This window comes from Symphalangus syndactylus, chromosome 10 (assembly GCF_028878055.3).
Source record: "Symphalangus syndactylus isolate Jambi chromosome 10, NHGRI_mSymSyn1-v2.1_pri, whole genome shotgun sequence".
NCBI classification, from domain to species: Eukaryota; Metazoa; Chordata; class Mammalia; order Primates; family Hylobatidae; genus Symphalangus; species Symphalangus syndactylus.
This window is the reverse complement of record NC_072432.2, coordinates 10206253-10233550: the sequence shown is the minus strand read 5'-3', so window position 1 is coordinate 10233550 and position 27298 is coordinate 10206253. Positions and strand designations below refer to the sequence as shown.

Genomic DNA, 27298 nt, shown 5'->3' with positions numbered 1-27298 from the left:
TTTGCGCAAAGTCACACAGCTAATGAATGATAAGGAGTCACGAACATGGAAACATTAAAGGTCCATGGTGGTGGAGCAGGGCCTGATCATAGGAAGGTCAAGAGACTCTCCCATTTCCTGAGTCCTTTGTCAACAGTCTTCTGATTAAACTCTCCCTGGAAATTTGGTCAAACCACGACACCCCACCCTCAATCCTACCCCCCACTAGGGTGAGGCTCCCATGAAGCTCTTGCACCAGTCATGTCTTTTCATTTTGGTGACGCCTGCAGCAAAGTCCTCTCTTGAGGCCAAGCTAGAAGGTTTCTACACGCCCCTGCACATCTGGAAGGCTGGGCAGGGAGGTGGATGAGAAACGGAGGAACGAGGCAATGGCAATGATACTGGTCGCAGTAACAACACATTCTTCCTGGAACATATCCTGGGCCAGACACTGTCTCCACAACCGGGAGGTGCTGCAATTCCTCCATTGAGTGGACAAGGACACCGAGGGCTGGGAGGTGAGGCAGTCTGCTCAGGGATCACAGAGCTAGAAAGGCACAACTTTCATCTGCAGAACCCACACCTCTGACTCAGCTGGCCTGCCTGTGATAAAGCGAAAATGGGAAGTGATGCGGAGGGGAACTGTCCCTAAACAGTCCCCTTCAGCCACTGGGCAACACCTCCACATCTTCCCTGAACCTGATGCAGAGGGAGGAGGAAATGAGAGGCTCGTATGGAGGCTGATGTGGGGGACACAAGAAGCGGGAAGACACCATGGAGTAGACATCAATTTCTTTCTGGCTTAACTCATTTCGAATAGGAGCCAAGGGCCTGTGAGTTGAGAAGTTATATCCCTGGGGATTCGGTGTGACTCCCAGGGCACAGGAGCTAGGCCAGATTCACTGAGCAGACAGCAAGGACAGGGATCATGGCGTCTGGACCACACAAAGTCATTAAGCCACACCCTCTACCAACGCCTGGGCATGAACACCATGCTCTGCAGGGCCTCCTTCTGATACATGAATCTAAACAGGCTGAATGAGCAGATGTGAGAAAGTGAGCTGTATTTCATCTCTGCTATGGGGGTTTCCCAGGTATAATCTGACTTCTCAGAAGACCGTATTAAAAACTAGTATTTAGGAATTAACCAGCTACTTAGGAGGCTGAGGCAGGAGGATCACTTAAGCCCAGGAGGCGGAGGTTGCAGTGAGCTAACTTGACTGTACTCCAGCCTGGGTGACATAGTGAGACTCTGTCTCAAAAAAAAAAATTAAAATTCAGATTTTTATGGAAGAAAAAAGCCTCTTTATTGAACTGAAACAGTGTCCCAGACTTATCCCATTTTCCTTCCCACTGGGGGAAGGGAAGGACTCTGCTTTAGAATAACCTGGGGGTCATTGGCAGGGCAGAGAAGGAAGTGAAGGTGAGGCGGGCTGGCCTGGGGCACAATTGGTGGAGCTGGGCAATGGGGCAGAGACACATTACACTGTTTCCTCAGCTCTGTAGACGGCTTAAATAACTCCGTAAGATAAAGTTTTCTTAAAATGTGAAGGCAAATTTCATCGATGAATCATCAGTGTGTTTGTTCAGAGTAGAGGCCACACAGGCTGTCTTGGAGAAACCCCATTGCCTTCACTTAGAATGCACTCAATTCTCCAGATTTGTCAGAGAAGGAGGCTCTTGCACTCCTCTCTGACTGTGTGGCTCCTGTCCCAGGCACAGCTGCCTGGCGCTGTGATGACAGAGGAGGGTCAACATCACCAATGGTGTCTCTGCATCTGGGCTGAGCAGAAACAAGGAAGGGGAAGCTGTCCTCAGTATTCTATGTGGAAAGGATAGTCTTTGTGATTTTTAGTTCTGAAAAACAGAAAAACAAAAAATAGAAACAAAGAGTGATTTTTTAAGAGAAACATTTTAAATGATATAGTTATATACTTTTAAACTCCCCAGTGCATGAAATTAGCTTCATTCAGTGGCTCATACTCAAACAGGAAAAGAATTATAAAGAGAAGGTTTAATTAATCTAAAATGTGTATGATAAATACCTATTCAGACACCAATCATTCAATCTGTATATTCTTCCCTCTATTTTAAAAAGAAGGAGCCATATTTACATGGGGAACGTGGCCAGTCGGAGATTCCTGTCTGGGCTGAGGATGTTATCCATATCGTGCTGTGTTAATTCAAAATCAAACACCTGGAACCAAAACACCATGTTTATAGAAAACTTAGTTTAATTCACATTTAATGGAGCACATGTTACCTACATAGCACTGTGCTAGACCTGCAAGGGACACAAAGATGTAAAACAAACACTTCATCAGACACTTGGAACTTCCCTGAATCACAGCCTGGATTCCCCAAATGCCCTTTGATTTTGATCAAGTGACTGGTGTTGGCTTGGCCTTGGCTACATTTAGGAAGCCTTGGACAGATGGAAATATATACTGCACTCATCTTAGTGGAATAAAGGACATATGGGAATTGTTAAAAGTTATAGTGGCTGGGCGCGGTGGCTCATGTCTACAATTCCAGCACTTTGGGAGGCCAAGATGGGCAGATCACGAGGTCAGGAGTTTGAGACCAGCCTGGCCAATATGGTGAAACCCTATCTCTACTAAAAATTTAAAAATTAGCCGGACATGGTGGCGTGTGCCTCTAGTCCCAGCTATTCAGGAGGCTGCGGCAGGAGAACCGCTTGAACCCAGGAGGTGGAGGTTGCAGTGAGCTGAGATCGCACCACTGCACTCCAGCTTGGATGACAGAGTGAGACGCCATCTCAAAAAAAAAGGTATGGCACAGAATTTTTCCCACTGACTCTGCTACCCCTCAAAACCCCAACAAAACAATTTGTTCCATACACCTGCCAACTAGGGACCCACTTGGCCCTGGGACTATGAACTCTAACAGTACCCATATCACAGAGTACGTTTTCTGAGTGATCCATTTTTCTTCCTTGAAAACAGTATTCTTCTCAGCCCTTCCCTCCCCTTTTGTTGTCCCCACACACTGAAGAACAGGACCCATGGCCACAGCATCAGCATCCACCCCGGCCTGGCAGAGTGGCTGTCTTGCGGCGGGAGAAGGGGTGCATTGAGTGATTCCAATGCAAGGACCTGGAGCACCCCAGCCTCTCCCCCACAAGAGCCTCCCCCTCATGAGGCCAGGAGAAAGTAACCTCAGCGTGTCATCTGGAGGGAGTGGGGAGTGCTGGGGCTGGGGTAGGCGGATTCTTGGGTTTAAGGGGAACAGTGAGCAGCTCTAGAAGAGTCCCTATAAAGGTGGGCAGCCTTGCAGCAGCAGTTCTGAGCGGCACTGGGGCCACAGGGGGCGGGCTGGGGCAGCCCCCTACACTGGGAGCCCCGTGCCTGCGTCACTGGGCGCCTTTTTTCTCCCTGGTAAGTCTTGTGGACCCGGCTCCCACCTCCTCCTGACAGCATAAGCACTTCCTCCGGCCCCTCCTAACCCGCCACTGTCTGTCCTCAGCCATCAGATCACTTCGGCTTTGGCCCTCAGGTCTCATGTCAGCCTGGTCCTGTCTCACTGCCTGTGGATGGCATTTCCCCTCAGTGTGTAGCAGACCTAACAGAGGAATGGGGGCATCTCAGCTGGGCCCCAGGTCCCCGTGTCACATTCACTGCTGCTAGGCCATGGGGATCCTGGGCATTGAGAGCCACGAGGGCAGAACTGGGGTGATGTGGCCCCCTACCACCTGCTGAGCTACTCACTCGGTGGCTCCTCCCATGTGAGGGTCAGATAATCTTCCCCAGCCGATGTCCTCCCAGGGGCAATCCTAGCTGCCCTGCAGGGCACAGAGGGCACCTTAGGCCAGGTCCCCATTGAGGGGTGACGGCATGCTGGCAGCCCTCACAGCCCTCACTCGCTCTCCGGGCCTCCTCTGCCTGGGCTCCCACTTTGGCAGCACTTCAGGAGCCCTTCAGCCTGCCGCTGCACTGTGGGAGCCCCTTCCTGGGCTGGCCGAGGCCGGAATCAGCTCCCTCAGCTTGTGGGGAGGTGTGGAGGGAGAGACGCGGGTGGGAACCGAGGCTGTGTGCGGTGCTTGCGGGCCAGCGCGAGTTCCGGGTGGGTGTGGGCTCGGCGGGCTGGCACTCGCAGCGGCCGGCAGGCTCTGCCAGCCCCAGGCAATGTGGGGCTTAGCACCCCGGCCAGCGGATGCAGAGGGTGTGCTGGGTCCCCCAGCAGTGCCGGCCCATGGAATGCCATTTCTCGCAGGGCCTTAGCTGCATCCCTGCAGGGCAGGGCTCAGGACCTGCAGCCTGCCATGCCTGAGCCTCCCCCCACCCTCCGTGGGCTCCTGTGCGGCTAGAGCCTCCCCAACGAGCACCACCCCCTGCTCCACGGCACCCAGGCCTATCGACCACCCAAGAGCTGAGGAGTGCTGGCACACCGCCCAGGACTCGCAGGCAGCTCCACCTGCGGCCCTGGTGCGGGATCAACTGGGTGAAGCCAGCTGGGCTCCTGACTGGTGGGGACTTTATGTCTAGCTAGGGGATTGTAAATACACCAGTCGGCACTCTGTATCTAGCTCAAGGTTTGTAAACACACCAATCAGCACCCTGTGTCTAGCTCAGGGTTTGTAAATGCACCAATCCACACTCTGTATCTAGCTACTCTTGTGAGGACTTGGAGAACCTTTGTGTCGACACTCTGTATCTAGCTAATCTAGTGGGGACACGGAGAACCTTTGTGTCTAGCTCAGGGATTGTAAATGCACCAATCAGCGCCCTGTCAAAACAGACCACTCGGCTCTACCAATCAGCAGGATGTGGGTGGGGCCAGATAAGAGAATAAAAGCAGGCTGCCGGAGCCAGCAGTGGCAACCCGCTTGGGTCCCCTTCCACACTGCGGAAGCTTCGTTATTTTGCTCTTTGCAATAAATCTTGCTACTGCTTACTCTTTGGGTCCACACTGCCTTTATGAGCTGTAACACTCACTGCAAAGGTCTGCAGCTTCACTCCTGAAGACAACAAGACCACGAACCCACTGGGAGGAACGAACAACTCCAGACGCACCACCTTAAGAGCTGTAACACTCACCGCAAAGGTCCGCAGCTTCACTCCTGAGCCGGTGAGACCATGAACCCACCAGAAGGAAACTCCGAACACATCCGAACATCAGAAGGAACAAACTCCGGACACGCTGCCTTTAAGAACTGTAACACTCACTGCGAGGGTCCGCGGCTTCATTCCTGAAGTCAGTGAGACCAAGAACCCACCAATTCCGGACACACCATGTGGAGCAGATGCCAGTCAGTCAGCAATGCTCAATTTCTAACCACTACAAGAGACCTGCAGCCTTGTTCCAAGAGGCCCGTCAGCAGCCATTGGAGAGAACTGAGTTTACAGCTTAGCCAAATCCATACTTTTCAGGCTTAAGGTTGGCTGGTCACCCAGAGCTGCTCTGGGCCATTTAAAGAGCAGGACGCCTGAGGAAGGAGAGAAGTGCATGCGGGCAGCAGGTGAGCTGGACAAGGGCCTGGCAGTGAGAGCGCTGTGGACACCATGAGGAGCCTGCCCATCCCCTGGTCCTCCCATCGTGGGCGGCCTGCCTCTCCTGCCAATGGCAGGGCTATTCCCACCTGCAGCCAGCTTGGCATGCACAGCAAGCCTGAGGGCACAGGCACTGCTACAGATGGGTCAGTCAAGAAACCCCAATGGCGATGCTTGCTTGGCACAACCAAACTGAGCCCTGAGGATGCAGCAGTGCCTTGTGGAGCTCATGGGCAGCTCAGACACCAAGAGGGAGCATACTCCTGGGCACATGCTGTCTATGAAAATGCAGCTGTGCAGCTGGCCCCAGGATCACACACACCTGTGCTGACATGATCAATGGGTGTGGGCTGCCACCAATGCCTGTCATTGCCTGTGAGATCGTCACAGGTGACATCCGTGACTGGGGGTGACTGGCAGCTAAGAGCATCAGGTACTTCCATATGCCAGGCACTATGCTATCCCTTCACTGTATCATTACATTTCACCCTCAGTGATCCTATCAGAGGGGTGCTCTAATGAAGAAACAAAGGCTGAGAGAGGTCATGCAGCAGTTAAATCGTGAGTGGGCCTGTGGGAATCCCAAGTCCATGGCCCTGACTGGGTTATAGACTATGTCGTCAGGGTTGAAGCCACACAGAGTTCCTTCACATAGCTCCAAAAATAGATTTCACACACTTCACACACTTCTGTGGTTCTTGGCTTAGGTGAAAAGGTTGCCCTGAAAAGGACCGCTGCCTCTCCATGTTCTGCACACACTCCACCTGTTCCAGTCTTCACTCCTGCCTCTCGGAAGTTGCTAGACAGGAGTCAGGACCAGAATCTTCCCACACAACTCAAAGCAGTGCCCTCAGGCCACATGGGCATGCCTCCATGCGACAGAGGTGGCGACCTGTCCACCGACTGCCTCCCCTTTCTCCTGAGCACACACTTAGGAGACATCCAGCCTCCCCTGCGGGCCAGCGCAGCCATGTGACTGGTGCACACGCTCGAGCCTGGCCCATACAAATCTTCCCAACAAGATGCTCTTCCCTCCTTCCTAATCTTGGGCTGGATGGAGAAGACACCAACACCCTAGGGGAGAGAGGGCCCTAAGATGGAAGGAGCCTGGGTCCTTTGATCGCTGAGTGAAAGGTCAACCACCAACACCTGCAGTGCAGAGGGAGTGGCCCCTGCCACATCAAGCCCCACCATCCTGAGGCTGTACGCTACAGCAGTCATCCCTTTCCATCTAACACATGATCTGAAACCCGCTAAATAAAAGTAGGAAAACACCTACCTGGATATTCTCTTTAATGTGACTTGGGGTGATAGATCCGGGGATCACTATCATGTTCCTCTGGATTTGAAATCGGATCAAAATCTGCAAGGAAACAAAAAGTCTGCTATCACACAAAGGGAAATCCCATGTAGTCTAAGTTATCTTCAGACATAGTGAGTTTTATCATGCAGTAAGAGTCCAAGAATCAATGACAGCAGCTACTGTTACTGGCATTTACTGAGCAGCTCTGTCAACGTGTTGCTAATGACAGCCATCAGCCTAAGGAGGAGATCAGAGAATCTGCTTAATGAGAATTCCTTAACATGTGCCCAGCCCCCCACTGGACATTAGAACAAAGAAGACTAGAATAAATAACTTTTCTGTTACATCTCATACTAACCATGCATGCAGTTGGTGGGGCAGAGGGAGAGGGCCTGGAAACTCCTCCTCTGAGTCTAGACAGGATCGGAGGCAAGAGTACCTGGCTTGAGTGACTAGGAATGCGGCTGCAGACCAACTTCTGCTTAACTCTGGGAGGTTCTAATGAGTCATGGACTCACCTGGGTGAGCCAGTCCCTTCCTGGGACCTGCCAAGCCTCAGGACTCCCCAACGATGTGGAGTGGTCAGAGAACCCCACCCGGCTCAGAACAGCCCTCCCTCCCTACCTGAGCAGGAGACTTGCCGTGCTCCTTTGCAATCCTCTGGATCACACGGTCGTCTATCAGGTCAACCCCCTCACTAGGAGACACAGCACAGGGGGGTGAGCCAGGAGATCCAACATGGATGCCCCTTTCTTTAGAAAGAAGAAATCTTTGTCCAAAATGAAAGATTTATTTTCTGATCATGACACATGCTGACTACAGGAAATTTTAAAATGCAGAAAAGCACATCGCCCCACATTTCCAGTATGGAGATAACCACTGCTAACACTTTGGTGAACAAGGCTACATGACATCACTTTTCATGTATATTTTGTGCTTTTCCTCAAGAGCCAGGTGGCCATGTCAGCGCATGCAGCCAGTGGGCTCTCAAGCTTTGACTCTCCCTGACTCTCAGGCTCTCTGACTTCTCAGCTTCTACTGTACACCCTGGCACAGCACAGCCAATCGATATTTGTTGATGACGATACTTTCAGAAAAGTTCGCCCAAAATACTACTAAAAAGTGAATATTGTGAAATGTGGAACCTTTAAAAGTGATTTTGAAGATGATCATAGAGTCTCTATGCATCCTGTGCTCAGGCACAGGTGGGCCCTGAGAACTCTGAGGATTTGTTTTTTTAACAAGTGTGTACTGAGCCATCACCCTGTTTCAGGCATTGTGCTAGTATCATCCTCAAGGTCTCCTGAAGGAACCAAACAGAGTGCCCAGTTGCCCACCCCAGTCAGTCTGAGAGCTCTCTGACTCACTCCATCAGAGCATCCTCTACCCCAAAGCTCACCTGTGGAATGGACTCAGCCTTCTAGGGACTCTCCAGCTGGTTCCAAGTTCAAACACACATGCCCCACTTCACAAGGAAAACACACAGGTGATAAAACTCAAGTAATTTCAGCCTTTTCGGGGTTCCCAATGTTTCCCAGGTGCTGAGCTAGGAGCTAGGAAGAGAAGAATAAATAAGATACCTGCACTCTGGTTGCTTTGACTAGTGGAAGGGACTGAAAGAAAATCACAAGACAATGTGACGGGCGCTGTGTAAGAAACATAAATAAGGGGTCAGGAGGGCTTCCTGGAGAAGATGATGCTGGACTGAACCTTAAATTAGAAACTGGAGTTTGCCAGATTAAAAAAAAAGATTTGTGGGTAAAGAGAACAGTATTTGCAAAGGCACAGAGGTGAGAAAACATGTTCTATCCAAGGACCCCACAGCAGCTTCATGTGGCTGAAGCCCAGGATGTTCACAGGGATGGGGAGGAATGAGGCCAGAGGCAAGCAGAGGTCAGGCTGGCTGCATCTCACAGGCCACACCAAGACCTGAAGAATTTTTCCCAGGAAAGTGATATGATCATAGGAAAGGAAAGAGACAGCTCCTTTCAGCTCCCCCTGGGAGCAATGGATTGGAATGGAGTGGGCCAGGGAGGGAGCTGACGGGCTCCTCTAATGACCTCGGGAATTCTACTTAACTAAGGCAGTGACAGTGATGGCAGAAATGAAATCATGAGACAATGTCCAACTTCTCCTGGCAGAATAATCAATAGACTTTGGTGCTGGATTGGACTCGGGATGTGGGAAGGGATGATTTCCAAGCTTCTGGCTTAGGTGGCTGAATGGCTGGAGGTTCCTTAGCTGGTTTTGGGAGCACAGTACAGCTGCAGGAGGGCCTGGGTAAAGATGACAGCAGGCTTTGCCTCATCCAACCATGGAGAGGCCTGGGGAGCACCCTTGTCAGGAGGTCAGAAGGGGACTGACACCCTGGTGGGGAACTCAGCAAAGGGGTCACTCCAGGCTGATTTACGTACCTGAAGAGGTCCTGACCCTCCCAGGACAGCCCACTCACAGCCACTCCCTGGCTTCCAGTAATAAACCATGCCTTCAACCCCAGGCTTGAGAGGTGTGGACAGCCCCCTATAGTACCGTCCCTCCATACCCTGTCAAAACCTCCATTAAGCCCTCCCTCAATCATCCCAAGGAAATGAGAAGGTGGCATCTACTTCCCAGTCGGACTCTGACTAACACACCACTGATGTATCCTTACCACGAGCCACCAAGAGGATGGTAAGCAGTCACGGACACATCTCTGGATTGGCAAAAACTGATCAGATTCTTCTGAGTAAGATATGGGTGGCACTCAATCTATAACAGAATCACAGCTTACATAAAATTCAGACCACTAGTGTTCAAGAAAAGCTCTACAAGAGAAGACCTGTGTCAAAGTCTTGACTGTCACCGAGTAGCCATGGGGCCCAGCTCCAGGCCTAAGTGTTTCTGTTGTGAGGAGGCTGGACAGAGCAATCTCCAAGAGGCCAGCAGGTGTCATGGTCTCTGAGTCCACGGCCTTGGGGACACCTACATCATCTGAATGTTCCAATACCACCTGCTCTGCGGCGCCTTCCCTGAGCACTCAGGTAAAGACTGTAACACTCCATAGCTCTCATCTCCCCCTGGCCTTTATTTTCCTCTACAGCACCTATCACTATCTGACATCTCATAGATTTTACATATTTGCTTACTGTCTTTCTGTGATCACCAAGATTTAAGCCTCATGAAGATAAGAGATTTTTGTTTGAATTTGTTTTGTTCATAGATGTCTCGCCAACACTAAGAACAATCTAGACATGTAGGAGGTGCTAAAAATATATCCAATGAATGAATGAATGAAATTGAGGAACTACATGTGACAAATACGTGCTAAGGTGACTTGAATGAACATTTTAAGAAGCTACAGAGCAGGATCTCTGTCTCTTGCACATTCTCCAAACTCTCATATATAATTCCAGGTTATAAGGAGATTTAAAATAAATAGTTTAGTGTAAATTACAGAGAACTATGAATAGTGCTTTTGCTCTCAGGAACATGCCAAGCTCATCAAGATCAGCCTCTTTGGAAAGCCTCCAAAAGAGAGGCCAGCCCTTCTGGAGCCTTCCAAATCCTGTGTTCTGGGTGTCCATCAACCTATCAGAAAGCAGACCCTCTACCCCCACCTTGTCTACTCAGACTATGCCATAATCATTCCCAGGTATTTAAAGTGCTGAACAACTAAAAATACTGACACAAAACGGAAGCTACTATCCATATAAACATATATCAAAACTTATGTATATAGGATTGTATACAAGGCAAAGCTCAACTACACGAGAAGCTGGGTCAGAAGCCAGGTTGCTCTTCATGGTGGCGGCTACAACAGGACCCAGGGGAGCTACTGAATGGCTGAGGGCTTTTTTCTTGTTCTGGGTGCTGAATACTTGAGTTTGTTCACTTGCAAAAATTCATCAAGCTATGTATGCCTTTTATGATTCACACACTTTTCTGCATCTACTCCATACAGAACTTTTTTAAAAAGCATATTTATTCAAAAAAATAGAACATGATGCTCTATTCTTAATAGTCCCAAACTGGAAACTGTCCAAGTGCCCATTAACAGCAGAATGGATAACTCAATCGTGGTTAATTCACAAAACAGAATACCATAAGAAATAAGAGAGCACTATCTACAATCACATGCACAGAAACACAGTGCTGTGTGAAAGAGGCGAGCACAGAGGGGTTTATGTTGCATTATTTTATTTTACCTGTGTAAAGTTCAGAAGTGAATCCCAGCTGCTGGGAATGCGAACGATGCTGTGCTCGGCAGTGGTTACAGGGGCACTGGACGTGCTGTTTACTGAGCTGGATGCTGGTCCCAGAGCTATGCTCAGTTTATGAGAATTTATACAGTTCCATTTTCACATGTGCACTTCTACTCTTCAATAAAAAGCTTAAGTACTGTATAAATGATCTTTGAACATACAAAGCTAGTCTAGAAAATACAACAGTTATTTCCCCACAAGTCTTTTCTCTGCATTAAAAAAACGAAGTGCCTGAATCAGTTTCAGCAGCCTGTGAGCCTGGCGTGAAGCCATCTGGTCATCCACTCTTTCTTGCTGCAGTCTGCAGGCTGGGAAGAGGTGGAGGGGAGGCCCATGTTCCTGAATAAGGGTGAGGCACCTTCCAGGACCCTGACTGCTTCCGAGTACACCTGGTGACCTGCCTGCACTGCACATGGAGGGCCAAGCGCCAGCTCATGTCCTGCCCGCCAACAGTACCATCTACCCAGACGCACCTTCAAGAAAGCCACTTGCCTAGCTGCTGCCTTTAGTCACCATTCTGAGTGCTGCCAGAGGAGAACAGGCCTGTTCTGTGCTTCACCCATCCTTCCATTTCCAGAAGAGCCCTGTGGAGGTGGCAGCTGGGGGACCAGCCACACAGGTTAAACTCTCTGATGCTTCCATCGGCTTACCTGGTTGGTTAGTGGCTTGAACCTCAACCCAGGCTTATTCAAAAGCCTCTCAAGCTGTTCATGGTTGAAGTTTGACACCCCGATGTTCTTCACCAGCCTAGTGATCACCAGGTCCTCCATGGCCTATAAGAGAACAACGACTCCACTGGGTGTGAAGCTTCTGTCTACTGCACTGACAATCTACATCCCTCAGCAGTTCTGTATGGTATTCTAAAACTGGATGGAGCCAATATTTTTACAATATTTTACTTAAAGCTTCAAAAGCATTTCTGCACTCAAGGTCTGATTCCAGTCCCATCTTTCCTGGCTAGGGGATGCTGGGCAAGTTGCATGGCCTCACTCGGCCCCAATTTTCTCAGCTTCAGGACAGGTCGACACTGCCTGTGCCACAGGGATGTTTAGGGGTTATGTGGAATCACAGAAAGTGTCAGCTAAGGCTGGCGTCCAGCACTCGACACATGTGAGCTCTTCTTGTTTCTATTCCTCCTGATGTCCGGCAAGCATGTCTGCTGCAGATTTTATTTGTTCACCTTTCTTTCCACTGAGACACTGACCTTCTTAAGCACACGGATACATCATCATTCTCCTATGCCCCCTTCTCCACTTACTATTTTAAGACACGTTAGGGCAGAGTCACCTAAAGCTCTGAGCTGGTCACTGACCAGCAAGCCAGGCTGCCCTGAGCTTCAGGAAGAGCATGGCTTCATGCCAGGGTCCGCAGTCAGCAGCAAGTCCTGAGTGACCAATGGGCCAACATGTGGCAGTTAGTTACTGCCTCAACTCTGCAACAATCACCGGAACCTCACTGGTGCTACATGAGCACTCTAGAGTTTAACCCAAATCTTTTAGGACATAAAACGTTGTGACAGAAAGGGTTGAGGCCCATGGGCCCTGGTCCTGACATCTCAGATACCTTAGGTCACTGTTTGTCTTCTACTGATGGGGGGAGCCTAGCCTGGGACTCCTCCCTGTCTAAGGGTTCCCTCTGGCCTCCTCCCTGGAGAGCTTCACCAAGCAAGCTCTGTCCTAACCTCAGCAAGCTTAAGCTTAAGCTTACTTTCTTCTTGGGCCTCAAATGTGATGTCCCATCCCACATGATGGTTAGCAAGACCGTAAGACCACACGTGCTCGGTCAGCCATGCTGGAGCCCAAGCCTGAGACCCACCCCAGCCTGTGGGTCGACTTCCAGGAACCTCTCAAATCCACCACCTCCTCAATTTCCTGCTCAAGTCTTTACTGCAAGCCCCTGCAGTAAAGGGCTGTTTTTAGTCTGAACCCTGGAAATGGGCTGGCACTTGGTAACCTTCCCCAACACTGGTCTCACCTCCCCAGCCTGAGCTTCCATGCTGCCAACTTTATCACTCTGAAATGCTTGAGAGAAAAAGGAACTATAAAACATTAACAGTGGTTACTGCTGGGTGCTGGGAAAATAAAATTTTTAATGTTAGTTTAATACGGAAGAACTCTCCTGTATTTTCTGAAATAAATATGGTTTTTTAATCAAAAAATAAATATTTGAGAAAAAAAGTGAGGTCTATAACGAGCTACCCCTCAAACGTGTCAAGAGAGCTGCACCACACCAAACCAAAGGTAACAAGAGAGTCACTGAGGTCTCTGAGTTCTTCGGGTATTGATTCCTTGTTTGCTCCACAAACTCCACATCTCAGGGAGACAAGCCTGATGTCTGAACACAAGCAGCTCAGGGCTCACTGCATCCTGGGTGGAGACCCACACAGGATGAGGCTGCCTGGTGGTGTGGCTCAGCTCACCTCCCACGTGTCCAGGAAGTCCGTGTCACCAGGAATGACCATGTTGCTCTCGTCCAGAGGCAAGTCCTGCACTCCAGAATGTGAGAGGTAGAAGGAAAGTTCACTGCAGCTCATGATCCATTCTGGATGAGGAGGCTGCGAAGAAGGAGAGTTGAGATGTGTGGAAAGAAAAATAAAAAAAAAAACATGTGTCAGGAGATCTGCATCCAAGCTACAGCCCTGTCACTAAGCAACCCCAGCCTGGCCATGTGACCAGGCCCAGTCTTCAACTTTCTAAGAAAAGATCAATGGCTGGTGGACTGGATGGCTGGCAAAGCCTCTGCCAGCCTGAGGTTCACTGTTCATCTCTCACAAGATGGGAAAGGAAGACCCTGTATCCTTACTGATGCAACGTTGTCCTCGCCCATCGCCTCCAGGAAATAGTTTACTAATTTCGGGTAAAGAATGGGTGAGGAGTGCATTTTCTTCATGTCTTATAGAGCCCAATCAACCCTCTCCTAACTCTACTGTTAGGGTCTTGTCTTCTTTCTTAGAATCCCCATCATGATGACAGGTAAGGAAGTGAGAATACAAAGGTACACAGGAGGTAGAGGGCAGAGAGAAACACCTTGAAAGGGCGAGAACCTAAAGTCACCCTTCAGAGAAGCACTGATGTGCAATCCAGCTACCTCCCTCATGCACTCCCACATAGCATGTTAAGGGTGAATGGCACAGGCATGTTTATTTAATGACACCTAATCACACTCCTAAACAACAGTGGAAGAATGTCACATGTTCCAGCCTGATACACATGAAAGAGGCATTTTCCATGATGAGCTGAAGTAACTAACAGTCTCACTTTAAAGCCACATCCCATGTTGACATTTATCCAAGCCTCTACAAAACTGCAGCCCGTGACTCATACTTGGACCCCGACCTAATTGTCCAACATCACAAAAGGCCTAGCAGTTCCTACTGGCCAGAAGACATGCTGACGATGCTGCATTATCCTCTTCTGTAATTTGTTGGGTGATTCCTTTTCTACCACCCAGAAATCCAAAGACAGGAATCTGCTAAAGGATGAGGGCAAGGAAAGTGTAACAAATGTCTGACCTGAGCATATGCTTCTGGGCTCCAATAATCTAACTTAAACCTTAAACTTTCTGTATCTTAGTTTCATCATCTCTCCAAGAGGGATGTTAATAGTGTCAACTTTGTAGAACTGTCATGAGAATTAAATGACTTAATATGTGTAAAGTACCTAAAATAGTTCTAGGTACATAATTAAAACAATGCTGGCTGGCAATGAGTGTAATATAGCTGTAGCCATTGTTTTAATTATGATTTTCTGCATGCATTGAATTTCAAGGCACAGACATCACTCTGGTTTTGCCCTCTGGGTATCTTCCCCCCTTAGTCAGTGTGACTAACGGACAGCTGCCCACATCATTTATGGAAACTAGATACAAAGCCTTAGTTAAGTAAAGCTGTGCTAGGAATGAAGTGTTTTTTGTTATTTTACTCTAAAACAGTAACCAACAGTGTGGCACACATGAAGGGACCTTCTCACAGGTTGGTATGTAGAAGACTCCTGAGCAGCAGTCACCCATTCCATTGTAGGAAGAACATCCCTGCAAGGGCTTCTGTCTTTCACAGGTGTCAACTGTGTGACCAGGCCCTTGCCCAGGCAGGCTGTCATCACGGCCCAGGGCAAATATGCAGGGACATCCTGGCCAGGACCTGTGTGAGACAGAAACAGGTTGCCTAGAGTTGGGAAGTTGCACGACCAGACTGGGGTAGCTTAGTGACAGAGCCATGGCTCAGATGCATGCTCCAGACACACTGTGAAGCAATTAAGAGAATAAAACCAAGTGGAAAAGTCAACTACCACCACAACCCACTAGACCCTGCTGCAGGTGAACAAGCAAATATCTCCCATATTGCAAAACAGCATTTACTCCCCAAAGAGAACAGAACCTGCAAGAAGAGACAAGGCCTAGGAATTCACTGGGAACTTTCTCTGAGCAGCAGTATTTCCTCATCTGATCACTGCTTTCAGCTAAAAACCTAAGGGAAAAAAACCTACTGCTCTCTTGGCTTGGAAACAAAGCGACTGGCTTGAAAGACAGACCTGTGGGCGCCTCAGAGGTCAAGCCAAGCTTCTCCTTAACTGAGGCCCAGAGATATCAAGAGGACTGCCCAAATGCCACAGCTAGCATGTGGCAGATGCAGCCTGGGAACCCCGGCCCTGAATGCTGGTCCATGCTCTCCTCACCGCAAGACAGGGTGTGACCTCAGGGAGGAAGGTCCTGCAAACTCCGGAACGAACTACCTACTGAATGGTACCTTGAAACCCATGGGCCAGTGTATGAGGTAGAGGTCCAAATAGTTCAGCTTCAAGGCCTTGAGACTCCTTCTGCATGCTGTTTTCACCAAGACTTCTTGTGGCAGGTGCACCACCGCTACAAAGGAGAGGGGACCAGCGTCACACATGCCCACCCAGAGCCAGCATGGCACCCATTCTGTAGCCCCACAAAGCTACTGTCTTGGACCCAAAATAGCCAAGATGAGATGACCACAAATACAACATGGCAGGTTCTGATGGGAGGACAGGGGCATTATCCTCAGAAGAGTTCCAGGACACCTGCAGGGAGAGGCTCCAAAGCTGGGATCCTTCTGCCTGACTCCACCTCAAGGGAAGCTCAGGAATCCAAGAGATATTTGATGGTTATTTGGATTCATTGGGACCAAAAACAAAAACGAAAATGAAATTCCTTCAGGCAGAAAAGATATGACGAAAAATCAGAAGAATCTCTATCTTGTGTTTCTCACTTACACAGACTCCATATTAAGGGTTCTCTGTTCCTAAGACACTGTAACCATGTGGGTTAGCCTACAGGTGAGTTAGCTCACACTGCCTTACTTCTTTTAGCTATTTCCTTCCACACTCCCATTATGTAGAAAAACTTGTGTTTTTCCCCTCATTATACTTTTATTGACTGTGACATAAGCTAACCTGAAGGCTCCATCACAGCAAGGGAAAAACAAAAATGATGATGATAAGTTAAATTAAAGTAAAAGAAAGGGGAATCAAATAAATGAAAACAAATGAGCACAGTATCTTCACAAAAATAAAAAAATGAATGCTGGAAGTAAATGCATTCCATTGTTAATCACAGTTGTCTCTATGTACTGTGTATATGTGTGATTTATTTATTTCTAATTACATTTCTATGACTTTTCCAAATTTCCAAAATAATGAACATATTTCCACTGCTGACTATGATCCACACAGAAGCAACTTGCTCCAAATTGCAGGGTGAGCCTTAGAAATCTCCAGTTGCTCACATCCCTACCTGGACTATTCAGAAGACATTCTCCCTGCTTGGCCAAGCACACACCAAGGCTGCTCTCTTACCACCCTCTGCTCTAGCGCAGATAGCAATGGTGCCTGAAGAACATTAACTTCCATAAAGTGAAACAGAAGGCAATTCAACTATAGAAACAACATTGAATCTTGAGGTATGAAACTTTAGCTGGGAAGTTACTCAGGAAATTCTCAAATCCAAAGTCTCATTTTACAAATAATGAAGCTATGAGCCTGAGCCATCTAATCCCTAATACTCCCAGCTCCTGAATGGCAGCTAGACCATGAACCCATGACTCCTGATCTCATGGTCTTAACATTCTGCTTCCAAATCAAAAGCAAAGGAATTCTTGAATTCTCCACTATCATAGTCCACTCTGCATCTTCCACAGGGCCTGCCTCCCAATACCCTCCACATCCATTTCCTCTTCTCCCTCCCTCACCCACCGTGCCAGTGCAGGCCTTCATCAACTTCCACCTGCACTGCTGTTAGTGTCTCCTACCTGGCCTCCTGCCTCTGCCTCAAATGCAAGCTTCTTTCACCTACTAAAATATCCTATACACAACACAAGTTGCACTCACATATGATACAAGCTGCCCTATTTGAAAACGAAACAGGGCTCCTCTGTCTCTAGGTAAAAGCACAGCTCCTGACAGGGCACAGCTGAACTTCCATGGCTTAGCCCATCCACCACTCAGCCTCACTTCTTGTTACTCCTGCAACCTGACATTGTGTGGTCCAGAGAGACCAAGTGATTTGGTCTGGCTGTGTCCACAGCCAAATCTCATCCTGAATTGCAGCTCCATAATCCCCACGTGTCATGGGAGGGACCCAGTGGGAGGTAACTGAATCATGGGGGCAGGTTTTTCCTATGTTGTTCTGGTGATAGTGAATAAGTCTCATGAGAACTGATGGTTTTATAAAGGGCAGTTCCCCTGTACATGTTCTCTTGTCTGCTACCATGTAAGACGTGCCTTTGTTCCTCCTTCGCCTTTTGCCATGATTGTGAGGCCTCCCCAGCCATGTGAAACTGTAAGTCAATTAAACTTCTTTTTCTTTATAAACTACCCAGTCTCAGGTATGTTCTTACAGCAGCGTGAGAACGGACTAATACACCAAGCTTCTTACAAACCCCTGCACCTGCCGTGCTGTTTCCTGCCTTATGCCTGTGCTCAAGCTGCTTCCTCCACACCCAGAGTTTCTCCTTCAACAGATGTGGGGTGGAATTTGGAACCTGCATTTAACAATCACCCCAGTGATTCTGAATTTAGGAATCGCTGTGTAAACAGACTTCATGAGGGCTGGGACTTTGTCCTATTCACCACTGTAGTCAAAGTTCCCATCACTAAATGAATTTTGATAATGTATTGTTAATTGAGGGATATCTGTGTACTCCTACCTGAATGACCAAGTAAATAATATGAAACAAACCTGCACACAATATAATTCAGCATGCTCATGAAGCTGTGAATATTCTTGTTTATTCCGATTTGAGTAGGAAACAAAGTCATCAACTCCCATAAAGAAAGTAGAAAGCCCTCCAGAGATGTAGCATTACCTAAGTTCTGCCAGCCTTGCACAGAGAAGCCCTACCTTAGTGGCAATGAACAGATCCTCCCGTCTTACAGCGCCTTCCTTGATCTTGCAACGGATCCCTGCTCCAACCTCCCTCTCGTTGTGGTAAAAGTAAGCACAGTCGAAGTGCTGGTACCCTGCAGCAATGGCCACTTTCACTGCCTCAGTCACTTTCCCTGGAGAAGCCTGCAAAACCAACAAAACAAAGTGTCTTCTCACAGTCAGAGGAATCCAACACAAATCTCCCCTTTCACCCAAGCATGTGGACTACATAATATATAAAAAATTAAGTCACTAATTTGGTACTAGTATGATCAGTCTAAAAACAGGTAATATCAGTTACGAAGGAATTTATGAATAATCTAAGTTCCAACTCCTTTACATATTTTGGGAAAAAAACTATAGGTTATCTTTAGTGTCTGCAGAAAACTGAGCTAGATGGTATGCTTCCTGAATAATCAAAGCAATAAAAAAGTGTAGAATGAATAATAACTGAGATGCAAAGAGGCTTAAGATTTATCCTGTACACTGAGATACCACAGCGTCCAATAATAAAGGCTGAGGTGTAGACTCACACAAAGGTATCCATACAAAAAGAAGCATATAACAAAACCCAAATGAACGTATAATGCTATAAGCAATAAGGTAGTTCAGAAAAGAGAACAGTCACTCTAAATGAAGCTCAGGCAAGGGAAGGGACTAGAACTAGGGAACACTATGGGGGTGGGCGGGTTTGCAATCTCATTAAACTGAAGACTGACAAGAGCTTTATAGTTCACAAAGCACTTTCTCACTGGAGCTTCACAGTACCCTAGGAGCTGGAGCAGCATAATTATCTTCATTGTATAGGCAACAGATTCAGAGTGGTTGAAAGCTAATGAACCAAGTATCCATCTTAAGTTAGAAAAAGAACCCAAGAAATTGGATGGAAAGATAAAAATATGATTAAGAATAACAACAATCAAATAGAAAACAAAGATGTAACAGAGATCAACAAAACCAGAAGTCAGTTCTTTGAAAAACTTCAGTAAAATAAACAGACTTCTGGCTAGGTTGATGAAGAGGCCAACTTTTTAAAAAACTGACATGAATGGACAGTAAAACATGCAGATAAAATGGACTTAAAAGAAAATATTACCAATAACTATATGTCAATAATATGGAAAAATGAGATAAAATGGGAAAATTCCTAGAAAAATTTAAACCAAGAATAAAGCTTGAATAGTTACATAATTATTAAAGAAAGCAAGGAATTAAAAAAAAAAGAGAAAACCACCAGTTTCATAAAATTTTCAAGAAAAAAAATCATCTCAGTTTAACACAAACTTTCAAACAACAGAAAAAGACGGACTTATCTCAACTCATTCTACAAAACTAGCATAACCCTGAAATCGAAATCAGACAAAAATATTAAAAGTTACGCATTCATCTTATTCATGAATACCACTGCAAAATTCCTAAGTAAAATAAAAGCAAATTGGATGCAACAATATTTATGAAAAGATAATATACCACACCCATGTTGAGTGTATCTCAGGTATCTAAGGATGGTTTGATATTAGAAAATCCGTAATTCATCAATATTAACAGATTAAAATACAAAAACAAAAGTCATCTCAATCAATATTTGTTACGATTCAATACCAGTTTAGATTCAAAACCTAAACTCCCAGTAAGTTGGGGAAAAGAATTAATCTGATAAAGAGTATCAATATTAAAAAAAATCCATCCTACATCTTTTAAAATCAGGTACAAAACAAGAATGGCCACTGTGCTGGAGGTGCTTTCCAGAAGCACCTAAACAACTAAGAAGAAGCAATTTTAAGCTTAAAGATTGGAAAAAAAGGAAAGTAAACTACCATTATTTGCTGATGATATGATCATTTGTGTAGAAAATCCAAACAAACGTAAGGCACATTAACAGAAATAAAGTACAGTTTAGTAAAGTGGCTGGAAGTGTAATGAATATAGCAGGTGAAACAAGCAGAAAACGTAATTTCAGAGAAATATAATTTCCAGTAGTATAACACACTATCAAGAACCCAAGAATAATTCCAACAAAAGATATATTCTCTTCAGGAAAAACTATACAACCATATGAAAAGATGTTAGAAATGAACCATATTCAGGACAATTTATTAACAGAGAAGAATACCAAGCTTGTAGAAAAGTTATGATTTAATATTACAAAGATGTAAATTATCTCCAAGCTGGTCTACAGATTTAATGTAGTTCCAATCAAAACCCCAATAAAGTTTCTCATGGAATCTTATAGGCTAGTTCTGAAACTTACAGTGGAGAGTAAGGTGCCAAAATAAAAAGCCAGGTCCCAGGTACATGCATCTGTCAAAACTCATCAAATTGTACACTGTAAATCTACAAGAGCAGGGAGAGGTGACCTGCCCTACTAGGTATGGGGGCTTATCAAGGAACTGTAGTAATTAAGACAGCGCCGATCAGGCACACAGATGGATCAAGTGGCCCCTAATAATGAAGAGCCCAGGCTAAGGTCTCCAGACATCTCACTGCTCCCCTTGCTCTCTCGTGCTTCAGCCATCATCTTGAGAACACTCCCTAACTAACCGCACGAGGACAGGAGGTGTGTGGAGTAGCCCCAACCATCCCAACTGAGACCAGCCAACTCCCAAATGAGGCAGCCCAGCCAAGGTCCACAGAGCTGCTCTCCTGACCTCCCATGTGGGAGGAATACACTTGCTGCTGTACACCACTGAGGTCTGGTGTTTGGCCATTGGTGCGGCATTTCTGGGGCAACAGATAACTGATAGGTCTGTGATGTTCATTCACTATCAAAAACAGACAAGTAAAAATAAGCCTTTGCATAGACCAGTGATGAGTGATTATGATTAATCCAATTTGATGCACCTGCAGTCCAAGAAAAATAAATAGAATATTTTGACCTGTTAAGCACAGTTTTCACTAATTTTTTCTTATCCTGTGTGTACGAAAGTCTGGACTCCTGCACCAAATTGTTGCAGAAATAAAGCGAAGCAAGAGACTCAACAGTTTAATCCATCAAGTGCTTACTGAATGAAGGGCTGCCAGATGCACGTCCTTTACTAGGTGCTGAGAACCAATATGAACAAAACGACATTCCAAGCCTCTAAGAGTTGGTAAGCAGGTAGGAGAAATAATTTAAATAATATTTTCATGAGCAGGCCTTGAACATTCTGACTCCTTCAGTAACTAACTTCCTACATGACTTCTTATAGCTTTTATCAACAACTAAGTTTAGCTTTTTTTTTTTTAAAGATCAAATTTTAAACGCTTTTTAGTCAGTGCTGTCTCAAATCACTGGCAGGAATTGTAAAGATCAAAGTAGAGAAAGGTCATAGAATAGAATGGTGGTTATAAGAGGCTGGGGGCTGGGGGAGGTGAGGAAGGAGGGAATGGGGAGTTGCTGATCAAAGGGTACAAAGTTTCAAACACACAGGAGACACAGCTTTTAAGACTTACTGCGCACTAGGATGCCAACAGTCAACAATAATTTACTACACATGTGTATTTCAAAATAACAAGACATTTCAAACATCTCACCACAAACAATAATAGCTGAGAGAGGTGATGGATATGTTAATTAGCTTGATTTAACCACATTGCAATTGTATACACGTCTCAAAACATTACAGTGCACCCCACAAATGCACAGAGCGATGATATGTCTTTTTTCTCGCGCACCAGGGCGGGCTGCTTCTAAACAGGGAAGAACATGAGATCCCAAAGTTTCTTTTAAAGCCTAATCAGCAATTCCAATTTTCCTTTTTTTTTTTTTCCCCCAGCAAGGTCTGGCTCTGTCCTCCAGGATGGAGTGCAGTGGCGCCATCAAAGCTCACTGCAGCATCGACTTCCTGGTCTCCAGTGATCCTCCCACCTCAGCCTCCTGAGTAGCTGGGACCACAGGGGCCCGCCCCCAAGCCCAGCTGATTTGTTCATTTTTTGTAGAAACCGGGTTTCGCCATGTTGACCTGGCTGGTCTTGAACTCCTGAGCTCAGGCGATCCTACCGCCTCGGCCTCCCAAAGTGCTGGGATTACAAGTCCGCACCCCGCGCCCGGCCCCAACTTTTCTGTCTGTCTTTGCTGGAGAGGAGGCTTCGAGGTTCCCTGCTCCGGCCGAGTCCAGCGCCGCCAAGGCCTCCCCTCGGCATCCCCGCTCCAGTTCTGAGTAACTACAAGGGCTCGGCCTCTCCACAGAGCAGCCCCGCCCAACGCCGCGGCGGCAGCCCCAGAGTCTGAGGCTTGGCTGCCGAGGTCCCCGCTTCTCGCAGAGAGCGCCTCCGCGGGCAGCACCGACTCCGTTTTAGGAAAGGCCAGGCCGAGCTGCTTGTGGGCAGTGGGCGGCCACCTCAGCAGCGCCTTCCCGGGCGTCGGCCAGGCGGAAGGGAGGCCGCCGCACTTCTTCCCAGCCCCGGCGTGGGCCCCATCGGGCGCCCCCAAGTCCCGCGCTCCCCTAGGTCAGGCGCGCCTCCCTGCCCGCGACCGCGTCACCTTCCAGGAGCTGAGGCCCACGGCTGGGATATCTCCCATGGCCGCCGCCCCGCCGCCCCCGCACGCGACTACCGACAGGCACCGCGCGAGCTACCGCGGCGCTGGCGACGGGCCGCTGCGACTGGCTGGAAGTACCTTGTGACGGTTGACACTCCGACAGTGGCTGGAAGCATGAACGCCGGGCTTCCTGACTGGCTGGTTATATCAAGGACGGGCACCCCGATTGGCTGGAGGCGCAGAGCCAGCGGGAGTCCCAAATGGCTGGAAGCACCGCGCTCTGGACATCCTGATTGGCTGGCGGCATGGACGACGGAGTTTTCGATTGGCTTGCAGAGCCACGCAAGAGCGGGGAAGGTTTTCCAATTGGCTCACATTGCTGCTCACGCCCCCTTTGGCGTGACCTCCTGGTTGCCGTCTCCCGCCCACCGGGTGCACACGTGACTGAGCGTAGGGCAGAGGTGCTAGGTTGATGGACAGAGAGTCCTCACTGTTCCAGGGCCTCGCCATGGCCGGGCCATCCTAGGGCAAGCTCTAGGGTCAGGGTGCAGAGTCCTGCGTCCCCTGGGGTACAGGGTGCGTGGGAGTGGGGCCCCGCTCCCTTGTACCAAGGATGGCCATTCTGAGGTGCCCCGAGGCCCCCAGTCTGGGAGCAGCGTGCCTGACCTTGGGTCCCCGTCAGGAACCCACTGTGCCCTTGGAAAATGCCTTCCACTCCTTGGGGTCCTTCCCGGCCCAGAGCAGCTGGGGCTTGCAGGACAGCGGGGGTCCTGGGTGGTGCAGGGGAGGCCGAGCCCTGCATGTGGAGGGGATCGTCCTTGCTTGCAGCCTCGGGCCCCCGTTTGGAAGTGGATGGGGTGGACTGGACACCCCCCTTATGAGTGGACTGGGCTCCCCCAGGGCCAGTGGAGGGAAAGAGGGGTCAAGGGAGCCTTCCGACGCCCGTCTCATCTCTCCTGGAGCTTACAGCTCCCCCTTCATTGCCCCTCTCAGCCCTGGGAGTCCTACTGCCTTGAGGACACCCACACCCAGATGAGGGCTTTGTTTCTAGGTTCCTCGCCTGGGTCTGCAGTGCTAGTGTTGGCCATCAGGGGAGGCGGTGCCCATTCTGCTCAGTGGGGCAGCTGCAGCCAGAGAAACTCCCAGGGTCACTCTGGGTGTCCACCTGCCTCCCACCCAACTTGCATCTCCTGTGAGCATCCATCTCCACAATGTGAGCTCCTCACAGGTGGGAAGGGGGTTCTTCGATACTCTCATTTATTCATTCAGAAACTGTGCCTGGAGCACTCACCTGTGCAAGGGGCAAGTTAGGCCAGGGTGCAGTGCTGAAAATGACCTGCATGGGCCTTGCCCTCAGGAGCTCACCATCTGTAGGAATGGATGGACAGAGCATAAAAGCAAATTCATGAGAAAAAAAAGAGCAGGTGCTATAGTAAAATAAGGCAGGTGCTTGTGGTGAGAGGCGGAAGGGACAGAGTGAGGGAATCCTCAGCACCTCAGTGAAGTGGCATTTATGCTGCAAACAGGCAAAGAGTGAGGGAACCAGCCCTGCACAAGTCTGGGAACAGTATGCCTGGGGGAAGCTCTACTGCACTGCAATCGTGTGTCATGCCATTTCATTGTTTTAACAGAAATTCCATAAGTCTATGACGTTGAGCATCTTTTACTCTGCTTCTTTGCTATCTGTATATCTTTGATAAGGTGTGTTTTCAGGTCTTTTGCCCATTTTTTATTTGGGTCATTCATTTTCTTATTGTTGGATTTTAAGAGTTCTTTGTGTATTTTGGATAAGAGTCCTTTATTAGATGTGTCTTTGTAAATATTTTCTCCCAGTCTGTGTGTAACTTGTCTTTTCATTTCTTTGACATTGTCTTTAGCAAAATAAAAAAATTTTATTTTAATGAAGTCAGCTTATCAATTATTTCTTTCATGGCTCATCCTTTTGATGTTGTATTTTAAAAGTCATTGCAAAGGCATAAGAATGATATAATGGACTTCAGGGACTCGGGGAAGGATGGGAGGGGAGTGAGAGATAAAAGACTACACATTGGGCACAATGTACACTACTCTGGTGATGGGTGCACCAGAATATCAGAAATCACCACTAAATAACTTTTCCATGCAACCAAACACTACTTGTCACCCCAAAACAATTGAAATAAAAATAAAAATTAAAAAATCAGAGACTAAACAGAAAAAAATTAAAATAAAAATTAGTAAATTAGAATATCCTGGAACACAGTAATCAATATAAAAAATAAAAATAAAAAAATCACTAAACCCAAGATCATCTAGATTTTCTCTTATTTTCTAGAAGTTTCATAGTGTTGTGTTTTACATTTAGGCCTTTGGTCCACTTTGAGTTAATTTTAATGAAGAGTGTGAGATCTGTGTCTGGATTTATTTTTTTGCACGTGGATGTCCAACATTGTTGGTTGAAAAGACTGAATGTTCTCCAGTGTATTGCCTTTGCTCCTTTGTCAAACATCAGCTTACTATATTTGTGGTGATCCATTTCTGTGCCATTTTGTTCCATTGATCCGTTTGCCTGTTTCATAAATACCACACTGTCTTGATTACTGTAGTCGATTTCTTGTAAGCCTTGAGGTTAGGTAGTGTGAGTCCTCTAACTTTGTTCTTTTCCTTCAATATTGAGTTATCTATTCTGTGTCTTTTGCTGCTTCATATGAACTATAAATTCAGTTTGTCCACAAAATATCCACAAAATAATTTAGTAAAATTTTGATGAGATTACGTTGAATGTTTAGATCAATTTAGGGAGAGCTGATGTCTTGACAATATTGAGTCCTTGTATTCGTGAACATGGAATATCACTCGATTTATTTATTTATTTTTACATCTTTCATCAGAGTATTGTAGTTTTCCTATATAGGACTCATACGTATTTTGTTAGATTTATACAGAAGTATTTCATTTTGGGGGGTGCTAATGTAAATGGTACTGTGCTTCTAATTTCAAATACCACTTGTTGAATTCTGGTATATAGGAAAATAGTTGATTTTTGTATATTAATCTTGTCTTCTGCAACCTTGCTATAATTGCTTAGTAGTTTCAGAAGGTTTTCGTCAATTCTTTGGAAATTAAGATAGCAAACAATGTCACCTGTGAACAAAGACAGTTTAATTTTTTTCTTCCCAAACTGTATATCTTTTTTTGGTTTTTTTTTTGAGACAGAGTCTCACTCTGTCACCCAGGCTGGAGTGCAGTGGCAGGATCTTGGCTCACGGCAACCTCTGCCTCCTGGGTTCAAGTGATTCTCCTGCCTCAGCCTCCTGAGTAGCTGGGATTACAGGCATGCACCACCATGCCTGGCTAATTTTTATGTTTTTAGTAGAGATGGGGTTTCACCTTGTTGGTCAGGCTGGTCTCAAACTCGTGACCTCGTGATCCACCCTCCTCGGCCTCCCAAAGTGCTGGGATTACAGGCGTGAGCCACTGCACCCAGCCTGTATACCTTTTAGTTCCTTTTTTGTCATATTAGATTAGTTAGGACATCCAGTACAGTGTTGAGAAGGAGTGGTGAGGGGACATTTTTTGCCTTTTCCTGATAGGAGTGATTTTAACAGTACAGTTTCCCCGTATGTGCCCTATTGAATCAGAAAGTTATGGTGGGTGTTTGGGACCTCTGGTCTGGAAGATTTCTAATGGCCTCATTGACAGATGCATTTATATGTTATGGTATAACTTCACACTCGAAATACTTCTGTCTTTGTTATGGCCTTCTGCCATAGCTGCTAAGATGCTGAGGCTTTAGAAATTCTTCATGAACACTTACTACCTCCTTCTCAGCTGTTGTCTTTTTACCCTTGTCACTGTCTTTAGTGGATACTGGGATTTGCTGATTGCAATTGTCGTCCTGGTGATTTGCTTCCTGTGTGATATTCTAGATCCGTTAGTGTCTCCTGCATATCCCATGGCTGGGGGTGTGAAGAGTAATAGATAAGAGAGCCTCCCATCGAAGTAGCTAAAGGGTTTGTGTGTTTGGGAGAGGAGATTAGGAAAGTTCACAAGTAATAATATAAACTAGAATAAAAAAATAGCATGGGATACATATAAATGGTATTCAGTGAGACTCTAAAAGGAAGAAATTGTATGAAGTTGTGAGGGATAAGTGATCACTGAAATCAGCCTTCACGATAAGAAGTACTGATGAATAGAAATGGGGAGAAATAATTCTTTGGTGGTTGAGCAGTTTTATTTAAAGATTCTCAACATAGAACACATTGTCAAGGGAAAAAGGAGCATGAATATGAAGTGCAGCATCAACACACTTTTTAAAAGTGCATTTTGGTAGCTCCATGGATGGCCTGTTCTCAAGGATGAGGGAAGTTAACGCTGGGAGTGATTGAAGAATATCTTAGGTTTAGATATAGGCATTTCTTTATCCAGTTGCTTTATTGGA

The 27298-nt window shown here is 47.0% G+C and overlaps 1 protein-coding gene across 1 annotated transcript; it reads right to left on the bottom strand.

Annotated features, from left to right (window-relative positions):
• Nucleotides 1-1261: 1261 nt before the first annotated feature.
• On the bottom strand, nt 1262-22917 carry AKR1E2 (aldo-keto reductase family 1 member E2). Its single transcript, XM_063610065.1, is given in 11 exon segments — nt 1262-1836; nt 2094-2176; nt 6769-6852; nt 7417-7489; nt 9443-9540; nt 11684-11806; nt 13453-13587; nt 15778-15869; nt 15872-15893; nt 18393-18560; nt 22879-22917. Coding segments are annotated over 11 exon segments (960 nt in total). The 3' UTR covers nt 1262-1793.
• Between the last annotated feature and the right edge of the window lie 4381 nt (nt 22918-27298).